The following is a 12,519-nucleotide window of genomic DNA, read 5'->3' as shown; positions in this document are numbered from 1 at the left end:
GTGAGGAGATGTTTGCTGTATGTGACAAAAAATTTTGCAGCCTAAAAAACGTGTGGCATCACTTAGAGTACCTTTAATCATTGCTGTAGAGAGCTCAAGCATAACTATGTCTAGAAAATACAAAGCGAGTGGGGGGGGAGCAAGTTTTGAGCTATCATTTTTTTGGTTATGTTTGAGCCGGCTAGCGAAGCAGGTGTAATTTAGAGTCGTCAATTAGTAACAAAATAATCGGGTCAGTAGGAATTCAACATCCTATCACATCGATATTATTGATGGTTTTTTATTCCAAAACTCACGCACTTGTTCACACTCCCAGTCCATGTGTAAATTAAGCAACTTTGAGTCTTTGAAAAGTGCTATATAAATTAAATGTATTATTATTATTATTATTATTATTATTATTATTATTATTATTATGTGTAGGAAAGTTCCAGTTTGTTCAGGTTGGCAGAATGTGCAATAGGGAGTAGGCATGACTTTAGAGACATATCTCTTCTGAGGAGGCCAATATGTCCTATGGCATATGTTGAAGTGGATCTGCTGGTGATTTGGGTTCTTGGAACAGTGGGAAATGTCTCAAACTGTCTCCCAATTAATTATGTTCTCCTCAGGGCTCAGCTCTCTCTCCCATTTCTTTACTATTGGGAGTTCTCCTGCAGATACTTGCATCAGTATAAATCTTGGACACCAATCATCTCACAGGAGAATCAGCAAGCCATTTAATGATTGGGTGCACCTCAAGACTGTTCCCCCATGGCACTCCATAACATTTTAGGGCTGATATTAAGTGAAGATAAAGGAAGAAGGATGTCATAAGGACCTCAAAGCTAGCTCTCAGGTCTTCAAAACGTAAGGCTAGCATGCACTTTTTTGGGCTCACACCTGCAAAACAAGGTATTGCAGTCTTAGACTTCCAGTGAGGTTTTGCTCTATTTCTCTCCATGGGACCGTAGATGGTGGGTCCATCCACACTCTAAGGGCCCTTAGCTGAAAGGCTCTGTGATACACTTTAAGGGTGGGGAGGGCCAGGCCTCCCGTGTTTGTGGTACATTGCAGGGTAGAGTATTTTAGCCTTGGTTTTTTATTATTCCAAATATACTGCCGAATTAAGGTATCAAGTTTCTTCCAGAAATATATTGGTGGGGGTAAGGGGAACATTGTACTTAAGAAATTCACACAAGGAACTATGTTCATTTTAACAACAGCAATCCTGAACCATAGTGATGCTGGCAGTGCAGACCTATTGGACGCTACTTAAAGTGATGGTTCGGAGTAATTTCTAAGGTCCTTTGCACCATGATCTCGAGCCAAACAAACCCCCAGAAGTTTTTTTACAGCTGGGTCTAACATTGGACGAGTTAGCGTGATCAGCTGAATAGCTTAGTGCAGGCGCTAATGGATCCACTTTTGTATCTTGTAAATGACCCATAATAATGCCCAAAATGATACCAAACTTCTATAAGTAGTACAAATAGTTTATGTACTCGTATAAAACGATGGATTGGAAAGTTTGTAAGTAAACCAGAAGTTTATGTAAATAACACTTGCCTGCTGGCTTCTGCTCTCTGCTGTTGTTGTTGCTGCAGTAAACCGAGTACTTAGGGACCGTCTACAAATTACAACACAACAAATGCAACAAAAATATTTATTAATTTAACTTTTTTTTTTTTATTAAGTGCTGTAGTACAACTAGCAGGAGACAAGTTATAATTGAGGTACGTTTGCAGACATTACCTTATTTAATCATTAAATTAATAAATATTTTTGTTGTATCTCTTTTCGGTGTTGTAATTTGTAGACGTTCAGCAAGAGCAGCAGAGAGCAGAAGCCAACAGGCAAGTGTTATTTACATAAACTCCTGGTGTACTTACAAACTTTCCAATCCATCGTTTCATGAGTGCATAACCTATTTGTACTAGTGTAGATGTTTGGTATCATTTCGGGCATTATTAGTGGGGTAATGTACGAGATACAAACCTGGATCCATTAGCGCCTGCACTAAGCTATTCAGCTGATGACGCTAACTCGTCCAATTTTACACCCAGTTCGAAAAAGCTTCTGGGTGGATTGTTTGGCTCAAGGTCATGGTGCAAAGGACCCTAGGGTGAAATTACTCTGAACCATCACTTTAATATAGTTTCATAGTTGTACTGGACAACTCGCTGTAGCGTGTGTATGGTAATGCCCAAATATGTAATTTTGCTTTGGGTTGGTATTGTAACACTAATGGCTGATGCCACATGCCTGTTAATCAATAAAAGATTAGATTTATTCCAGTTCATTTTTTATAAGATCTAATAGAATAGAGTCCTCAAGATCGGACATGTACAACAAAATATCGTCCACAAATAATGATATTGAGCTGCTATTGTATTTAATCTGGACATTACATAGTTTATTTTGCCTTATGGCTTTGACTAACGGTTCAAGAGAGATTGCAAACAGCATGGGGGAGAGCGGACATCCCTGTCGCGAGCCCCGCTCGATGGGAAATTGCTGAGAGTGCAAGCCATTGGTTGAGACTATGACCGTCGGATTCGCATATAAAGTACGTACCATGTCAATGAATTTCGCCCCTAAACCAAGCCTCTCCATTACTTGCCACAACTAGCTCCACTCTAGGCGGTCGAAAGCCTTTTCCGCGTCCACTGATAAAATTGCTGCCGTTGTTGGATGGTTTTTGGCTTCTTCTATTATAAATAGTCTGAAATGAAATAGTCTGCGTGCATTGTCTGCAGTGTGTTGCCTTGGTATAAAACCTGATTGGTCTGTGTGGACTAGCTTCTCGATAAAGGGCTCTAAGCAGAGAGCCAGGACTTTGGAATAAAGCTTAATATCAGTCCTGATGAGGCTGATGGGCCTGTATTTTGAACAATCCATAGGATCTTTGCCCTTCTATGGCATAACGGAGATCAGCGCAGTGTTGTTTTGTTGGTGGAAAGTACCCTTCTCTATGGCTGAAGTTAAAGCTTGTAAAATGGTAGGTCCTAATATGTCAAAATACTGTAGAAGTTCTAATGGAATTCCATCCAACCCTGGTGTTTTCCCTTTTTTAACTGTTTTTAATGCAGATTTAAGTTACTCTAACGTTATAGGTTGATCCAGTTCTTCTGCCTCCTCTGGGTCAAGAAGAGGCAGGTTTAGCTCTTTTAGGAACTCCATGTCAGTCACCTCTGTCTGTGCGGATGCTGTTGATAGTAGCTCTGGATTTGCTTTGTTTTAGTTTCAGAGCTAGCAATTTGCTGGTTTTACAGCCATTAAAATAGTAATTTTGCCTCACTCTGTGCATTATGAACTCAGCTCTCCTTCTTAGCAGATCATTCAGCTCTGTTTGACTTGTGACTAGAAGAGTATGTGTAGATTTAGAAAAACAAGTCGTAAGAGATTGCTCTAATGATTTACAGCCTTATTCCAACTCAGCTATCCTTGCCTCTCTTTTCCTTTCAAATTGACCGCGAAGGAGGATGTAAATCTCTAATAAATCCTTTAGCTGCCTGCCACGTATATGCAGGATCAGAAACTGAGTCGGTGTTAATTGATATAAATTCAGCCAGTTTGATTTTAAATTCTGCATCAAAAGCTGTGTTCTGGTCTATTTAGATTGCCATCTCCTAGATCTTTCTCCTAACATATCACCACGGAATGTGGTTATCAGTGCATTGTGATCAGACAGAATTGCTGGTTCTATTTTTATCATGTGAAACATTGCCTTAAGTTCATTGTAGCACAAAATATAATCAATACGGGAGTGGGTGGGGTGACGTGTGGAAAAGAAGTGTAATTCTTGTTAGTAAGATTGTGCATCCTCCATACCTTTGTAAGATGGTGGGATTCCACAACCACTCTAAACATGTCTGATATATGTTTCTGGGCCTTTGTGTAGTTGACCCCTGATCTATCCTGATTTAAATCTAGTACTGTATTCATGTCTTCCTCTATAATTAGTGAATATTCATTGAGAGAGAGCAATTCATTGGTTAGGCGCGGGAAAAAAAAAGTCATATGTAGACGGTGCATACACCGAAACAAAGGATATTTTCATACTCCTTATCATAGTACATATATCAGATATCCTGCCTGATACATCTTTACTGCTTTTGTCTATGGTGCATTTCTCCGACAGCAACACAATGGAGCCCTTAGTTTTGGTGTCGTCACTAGATGAAGCAGCAATCTTGAAATATTTATTTTGTAGATGATTTACATCTCTTTTACGTGAATACAACTCTTATATAAGCGCCACGTGTTTGTTTTTCCTTCTTAGATAGTCCAGGAATTTAGCTTGTTTGATGGGCCCATTTAGCCCCCTTATGTTATCTGAAGGGATAGAAAGCTCAGCCATCTTCAAATTTACACATTTACCTGTATTGAGTAGCCTACCGGACTTCGCTGACAAATCTGTAGCAAAGGGTGAACTGTTAGCTCTGAGCAAGGTGTGAAAAAAATATAAAAAATAAAATAAATCCCCTAACCCTCTGAGGCTGCAGACCCCCTCCCCTATCTGTAAGATGCGTGACCACATTAAACGCGGCTTGCGCAAAACTCCAGCTCAAAACTGCACCTCTTGTCTTAAGTCACAGGTTAAGTGAAACAGGTCTAGTGAACTCTTATGATAATGATTAAATAAACATTAATATTCCTTCAAATCTAGGGTCCAAACCTTACAAATAGCGTCCTCAATTCAAACTTGGTACGGTATAGTAGCCCAGATACCATTAATCCACAGCTGCTGAGTCCGCTATCCTCCGCCCACGCGCCGAACGCGAAGTCCCACAACGTTGTTCTGGTTCTGTTGTTCTGGTTCCGTTGTCAGCAACAGGCCACGGTGTGGAGCAGCCTGTGTGGGTGGAGCAGCCTGTGTCAGTGGAGCAGCCTGTGTGGGTGTAGCGCGGTCCTCCACACCCAATTCTGGACAAAAAACGCCTGCCTTCATTGCTGTAGTGAGGGCGGCCGGTGGACAAGCAAATCTGGGTTGCCTTCAGCGTGTTGCTTGTGTTGCGTCGCTTAAGCTCCCAAGGTCGGTGGACCGCGAATGCAATGCAGTCAGGCCGGTCCGGATCTCGTTCTGTAATTTCCTGCATCTCTGGCTCTTCCTCGATGTGTTGCGGCAAGGTCTTGATTTCCGTTAACACTGTGTTCTAGATCACTGATTCAAGCATACTTTGTTGCTTTTCCAAGATCCGAACGATTAGGTCCTCCATGTTGGTGATCCTGCTAACATCAGTTGTTATGTTAGCTAACACTCCATTAGCCCCCGCCATGCTAGCAGATTTCTCCATATGAGTAGACAGTTTAGGCGACAACGAGACATCCTTTTTTCGCAACTGCGGCTGTTACACTGAGAATCGCCGTGATAACAGACAAAAGGATTTTGCATTGAAGAAAAAGTAATAGACCTGGTTATTTAATGAAATGTGGAGGTGAAAGTGAGAGCTTAGTCTCCTGCAGCCATCACGGTTGCTGGTCACGTGATCTCCCCTTTCCTTTTTTATTTTTAAAGAACTATACAAAAAATAATCTTTTAACTTTCTAACTTTTTTTGCAACTTTTACTGTCTCGCACAACTTCATTGCAAATAACATACAAAAGACATTGCAACTTTTATTGCAAATTTTTACAAAAGCTCCAGCAAAATTAGGCAATTTGGGCTGCAACAATCTCATCCAGTATAAGAGTTTTTGCAAGTTAGCTGCCCAGTAATATCGTCTGAAGTTAGGGAGTGCCAGACACCCCCTCAGTCTTTGGGGACTGTTATATCGCCTTTTGGATACTAGTGGGTTTGCCACCCCAATGAAATTTAGATATTGCCCTGTCCAGCTTGTCGTAAAGATTTAGCGATAACTAAAGGGATGTGCTGGAAAAGGTAAAAGAATTTTGGGAAGGAAACCATCTTAATTAAATTTATCTGGCCCGTGAGGGAGAGTGGTAAGACCGACCAGCGGTTAAAATCATTTTCAGTTTTTTCCATCGATTCAACAGCTTAAGTTGTAATAACAATAAAAAAAAGTTGTGAAACCCGTCCTCTGCCCACTTAAACGACGATAAAGAGCGTGGGAGCTGCATAGCCAGAGAATTTATCGGTAGAAGCTCGCTTTTCTGGTAGTTGAGTTTGTAGCCGGAGTACGCACCGAACCGTTCCAAAATGTTTAAAATCACATGAAGTGAGACGGCTGGGTTAGAGATGTAGAAGAGCAGGTCGTCCGCATACAGTTTGACTTTATGAGTTGTGCCAGATCGTGGGATCAAGGTCAAGGTCAAGGTAAACTTTAGTATCCCACATGGGGAAATTCATGTGGTCATTCATTATGCGCCCTTATCACAACACATTCTCTAAACACATAGAAAACACAGACAAGCCAATAAACATGTATAGAGAAAAGAATAACAATACTACAGAAATTACAATGACAGAAATGAACAATGGCAATACAAAAAATAAACAATACTGCAGAAATGACAAAGACAATCCAAAATCTGATATTTACAAAACATAAAAAAATGTATATTATCAGGTAGCTAAAAATGTATATAAAAAGAATAATAACTAGGCGTGGTTGTCAAGGAATTGAGATCTACCATCCAATTAAAGTGCCAGTGCAGGATTAAAGTGCTTGCGATGTGCTTGGTAACTATACAATCTGATCGCTGTAGGCACAAATGATTTATTGTAACTTTCTGTTATAATTCTCTGTTGTAAGATTCTACCAGATGACCTATTGCTTCTCATAAATGTATGATGGAGAGGGTGAGTGGGGTCATTAAGTTATTTTTTAAGATAAGCTCATTATACAGCAAAGCTGCCGAAACTTGGTCAAGTCCAGTGATTTTACTGGCCATCTTGATCATGCGCTGCAGTCTCTTTTGGTCCTTAACATGCATGTTGCCAAACACGCAGATAAGGCCAAAGGACAGAACACTCTGAAGGAGACTTTTATAAAACATTACAAGAATGTATCTGTCTAATCTAAAAGTGTTTATTTTCCTAAGAAAGAACATCAGCTGGTGCATTTTCTTAGTTTTGTTCAGTGTACAGTCATTAAAAGTTAGTTTAGAGTCAATATCAACTCCCAAATATTTGTAGGTTGAGACCGTCTCTACTAGTTCAACATTGATCTTTGAAAGGGGGCATATTATTCTATTTTTGCTAAAATCTATGACCATCTCTTTTGTTTTCTTCACATTGATTTCAAGAAAATTATCAAAACACCACTGAGTGAAACACTTTAATTTCCCCTGAAATCCATTCCGGAAGAAATGTCAGACTTCAAAAAACCAACCAGTTCTGTGTCGTCAGCATATTTAAAATAAGTGTGGGCTGAAGAGGAGGCTTGACAGTTGTTGGTGTACAATGTGTATAGGATAGGCGACAGAACGCACCCTTGTGGTGCCTCTATGTTTAGAGTTTTTAAAGGGGTGATAGAATGATTATATAGGGTATTTTACACTGTTCCTTAAGGTCTCCTAATGGGGTATGTAACATTGGTTGGGCTGAAAATTGCCCGAATGCTATTTTATTAGGCCCTTAACTACCCTGTGAATATGGCTCTATTTGGAACAAGAGCTTTTCTTCCAAATATGTAAATGGTCTGTTTTTATATAGCGCTTTTCTAGTCTTAACAACTACTCAAAGCGCTTTAACATAGTACAGAAACCATTCACCATTCACACACATTCATACACTGTGGCCGAGGCTGCCGTACAAGGTGCCACCTGCTCATCAGATAAACATTCACACACATTTACACTCCGATGGCGCAGCATCGGGGGCAACTCAGGGTTCAGTGTCTTGTCCAAGGACACTTCGGCATGGAACTGCAGGGCCAGACTGCAAGACTGTGTGATTGGGGAAATAAACGCCGCTTGTCCGTGAGTCTCATTGATAGAGCCTGCGGCTGGATGGAGCTCTATCAATGAGAGCGAGCTAGCCTCCTCTTAGAATTCCTCTGAAATTCACAAGAATTCATTAACTTAGCATAGCTAGGATTGAAGGGACAGTTGCAGCTAACGAAACCCCTAATCTTCACAAATATTCATTATCTTGAAATCGGACACCGTTGTTAGCTTTATAAGACTTTTAGATAGCTGTTGTATAAGTGGTGTGATGAAATTCAAACTGTAAATATACTCAAATTACGCCGAAAATGGAGCTAACTATCCGTGATTTGTAGCTACACATAGCTAGGATTGAAGGGACAGTCGCAGCTAACGAAACCCCTAATCTTCACAAATATTCATTAACTTGAAATTGGACACCGTTGTTAGCTTTATAAGATGTTTAGGTAGATGTTGTATAAGTGGCGTGAATTCAAATGTAAATATGCACTCTAACAAAGTAATGTAACTCGCTGGAAGCCAGCACCAAGTTATTAACTGAAAATTGGTAAGAGATTGCTGGTGTAACAAGCTCGCTGACCGCGCTCTCACTCTCACACACGGGCCATTTAGCTAGCAGGAAGAGGGGAGCTGCAGGCCCTGGAGCTCTGTCAGGGCAGCAGCATTTGGTAGTCCATGCTGTGGGCTGCCAGCCGTGACGGAGCTCCAAGTACCTCAAAGCAGGCCGGGGTCTGTGAAGGAAGGCAGGCCGGGCGGCGAGGCAGCAGCAGCGGCTGAACTCCGACACACAGTCTTACCAAATTTGCAATTAGCCATCAATTTTCATAAAATGGCCTGCCATTTAGCAGGAAGAGGGGAGTTGCAGGCCCTGGAGCTCTGTCAGGGCAGCGGCGTTTGGTAGTCCATTAGCCCAAAACACGGTGACTTTGCGCGGGTATGAAGTGCTGTGGGTTGCCAGCCGTAACGGAGCTCAATCGAGCTCAAAGCAGGCCGGGGTCTGTGAAGGAAGGCAGGCCGGGCGGTGAGGCAACAACACAGGCAGCACCGGCCGCTGAACTCCAACACACAGTTGGACAAAATTTGCAATTAGCCATCCATTTTCGTAAAGCGGCCCATATTTCAGCTTTAAATAGTTGATTTCTCGCATAAAAAAGTTTCAGAAGTGAATTTAGTAATGGAATAGCAGAGATCTGTGCAACCTAGATTCAGAAGACTACCTGATCTCAGGTCAGTTGTGTAGCCTATGTAAATGTACTACCTGATCTCAGGTCAGTTGTGTAGCCTATGTAAATGTTGGGGCGTGACCGTTCTCTTAATACACCCATGGGCTGACAAAGGTTCCGGTTTTTGGGAGGTTGACGTCAACTTCCAGCTTTGTTGAGATTCGCCCGTTTTCAGCGGCAGTTTCATAATATGAGATTTTCATAGTAAAGGGGTGTCAATGGGATTTTGAGCTTCTAAGTATGTCCTATTTACCCACCAAACTGTCGTTATTCAACTATGGCAGGGTAAAATCGGTTTTGCATTCTATCACCCCTTTAAGGATGATATACATGACTTAAATCTGACTTGCTGACTGCGGTCCGTCAAGAAATTATAGATCCATAAAATCAATTAGGGATTTACTCCCAAATGCCAAATTTCTCACCAGCAGGTGGGGTTAGGGCCTAAGTCCTTAGGTAGAGCGCTTATAATTCAGTGTTCTTTTTGCAGATCTGATGCTTCGTCGTAATATGACCAGGGTTACAATATTTATTGTTGATAAACACACACACACCTCCATCTTTCCTTTTCCCGGAGTTCAGGTTACGGTCCATCCTCACCAATGTATAGCCCTCTAGGTTGACCAACAAGTCAAGATCCAACTCAGTGAGCCAGCTTTCTGTCAAGCAGATAAGGAGTGATTGTCTGTAGGGTTGTATTTTCACTTGTTCTCAGAATCCTCCTTTCTTGCGCCATTTCCTTGCTTTGGGGTTGTTGCCGATGACACATTCAGGTGGAAGCAGCGATGTGTCATTGGGATGAAAACGCGATACAGGGGATTTAAGATTTAACAGAAAGTCTCGTGTGTAGGTGATTCAGGCTTTTTACATTCAAGTGACTTCACTGCAGCACACATATTCTAATAGCCCAGTTTGTCCTGAAAACATGTTTCTAGATTGACTGTAGACAACAGGGTTGATGTTTTACAAGCTTTTTTAATCTCTACAGAGAAAGGTCCATGTACATTAAAACTGAACCTTGAACCTACTGACCTCAGGACAGGACTTTTGAGATGTATATCTCCAGCTTTCAGACTGTTCCTTCATCAGTGTATATTAATGTGTGAGAGTGATGTAATGCCCTCCTCCTTTCAGGGTGGAGCCTGCTGGAGTCAGATGGTTGACACCAGGTCTGAGGAAGTGTAAGTTGGTTTTACATTTCATTCATGGAACTGTGACATCACTCATTCAACCCTCTGATGTCATCATCAGAGTGCTGATTGGTTAATAACTGCAGCTGTGTTGTGTCTCCTTTTCTCCGTCAGATTCCTGTGATCTCACACTCGACAGAAACACAGTGAACAGAAAACTCAAACTGTCTGACAACAACAAGAAGGTGACATATGTGGAGGACCAGCAGCCATATCCTGATCATCCAGAGAGGTTTGAGTACAGGCCTCAGCTGCTGTGTAGAGTTGGTCTGACTGGTCGCTGTTACTGGGAGGTTGAGAGGAGAGGAGGGGTTGATATATCAGTGAGTTACAGAGGAATCAGGAGGAGAGGAACCAGTGATGACTGTGTGTTTGGAAGTAATGATCAGTCCTGGAGTCTGATCTGCTCTGATTATTGTGGTTATTCTGTCTGGCACAATAACAGAAGAACAGCCCTCCGTCTCTTCTCCTCCTCCTCTGTCTCTGATAGAGTAGCAGTGTACGTGGACTGGCCTGCTGGCTCTATGTCCTTCTACACAGTCTCCTCTGACTCACTGATCCACCTCCACACCTTCAACACCACATTCACTCAGCCTCTTTATCCTGGGTTTGGGTTAGGGCCACATGTTTCCTCAGTGTCTCTGTGTCCTGTGGAGGACGGAGAGTCTCCTCCTGTCAGCAAACCAGACAGTTGAGTCTGATCAGGATCATCAGCTGATGTTAGTGAGGAGAATGTGGGGATCACCAATGATTTCCTGAATGGATTAGATTCTGCTCCAAACAGCTAAATGACATGTAATGCTCTTCATCATCATCTCCAAAAGCTGCAGTCAGCAACCACCTCGCTGCTTATCTGACAGCTTTAGTTCCTTTACACATTCAGATTATTAAAACTAAATACCATCAGATAATACATGATGATGTATTATTACAGATTACTAGCTGCAACATTAAAGTCATCAGTCATTACAAACCAGTCATATCATACTGATTATTCTGCAGAATCACCACTTTTACTTTTGGTACTTTTTATGCTGATTTTTGTACTTTTAATTATTTCTACACTGTGGTATCAGTATTTTAAATTGAATACTTTGTTGTATATTTTATATTCTTATTTTTTATCATGATACAATATTTTTTTGAGACCAGGGGAACGTTCATCTCTAAAAAGACAGACAGACAGACAGACAGACAGACAGACAGACAGACAGACAGACAGACAGACAGACAGGCAGGCAGACAAACACACAGACAAACCGACAGACAGACAGACAGTTCTGTGTAACATCAACTCTAACTATAGTTTAACTTCTTTTTTGAATTTATGGTAAATTAAAACTCATTTAGATGAACTGAAACCTAATGTAGGAGTAAAATGTGTAGAAATGATGACTCATGGTGACTCTAGATGAGAGGATGTAATAGTTGTATGTTTATGAATGATATATTTAAATATGTGATATATATATATAAATGTTCTTTTGTTTTCTTTATTGGAAGCTGTGGATGTTTAAAGGTTGAACTCTGATGAAATCAACATTTGAAATCAGTTTAAAGAGATTAGTCTCCATCTGGTGGAGAGACTCAGCAGCACAGAGGGGGACGCTCACAAGTTTCTCATGCTTCATTTTGCTTTCTTCTGAAGAAGTTTTTGGTGTTTTTGTTCCTTTTTTGTGATGTTACTGTTGCTGTTTACAAGTTCTGGTTGTTTTTGAATGTTGAAGTTTAATATTTTTAAACTTGTAGTCACCTTTCTCAACGTTTCTGTTGCTTCTTTAACATCGTTGTTCCTGTGTCTCTGTTGTTGACATGGAAGATAGATCAGTACATGTTGCTGATGACCTGATCTAACAGCTCAAGTTGATTTCCTTTCTCCAGCCGTCAGAAAACAAACGGTCGTCTCCCTGCCCAGCGTAGAGTCCCATGAAGAAGAACATGTCACCGTCATTCAAATAAAACAAGTTCTCTGCTTACTACATGGAGTCTAACTCTCCCTTATTTATTATTATTATTCACACCAAAATAAATATATTGAATATAAAGTTATAAACAATGTTTGAGCCCAGGGGAACGTTCATCTCTAAAAGTTGGACAGTGTATTGCTATGGTAACCGGGTTGAAGGACATGTTTGCCTTTTTATATATCAGCATTAATCAACAGAGATATTAAACAAGGGAAATCACTTCATGTGTTGTTTTTGTCTGTAAACAATGAAAAGAAATATCTGGAAGTACGCAGACGGTTCCCTGTTTGTTACCTGCTCTGTGTC

The 12,519-nt window shown here is 41.0% G+C and overlaps 1 protein-coding gene across 1 annotated transcript in view; it reads left to right on the top strand.

Moving 5' to 3' along the window:
• LOC120566833 (NLR family CARD domain-containing protein 3-like) overlaps positions 1-12,227 on the top strand; it is a 43,298-nt gene extending 31,071 nt beyond the window's left edge. Inside the window, exons 7-8 of the mRNA XM_039813490.1 lie at positions 10,191-10,237; positions 10,361-12,227. Of these exons, the coding sequence (XP_039669424.1) occupies positions 10,191-10,237; positions 10,361-10,941 (628 nt within the window). The 3' untranslated portion in view covers positions 10,942-12,227. The remainder of the gene's footprint in view (positions 1-10,190; positions 10,238-10,360) is intronic.
• The last annotated feature ends 292 nt before the right edge of the window (positions 12,228-12,519 follow it).

The sequence above is a fragment of the Perca fluviatilis genome, chromosome 10 (assembly GCF_010015445.1).
Source record: "Perca fluviatilis chromosome 10, GENO_Pfluv_1.0, whole genome shotgun sequence".
Lineage (NCBI taxonomy): Eukaryota > Metazoa > Chordata > Actinopteri > Perciformes > Percidae > Perca > Perca fluviatilis.
This window is presented reverse-complemented; position numbering and strand designations above follow the sequence as displayed.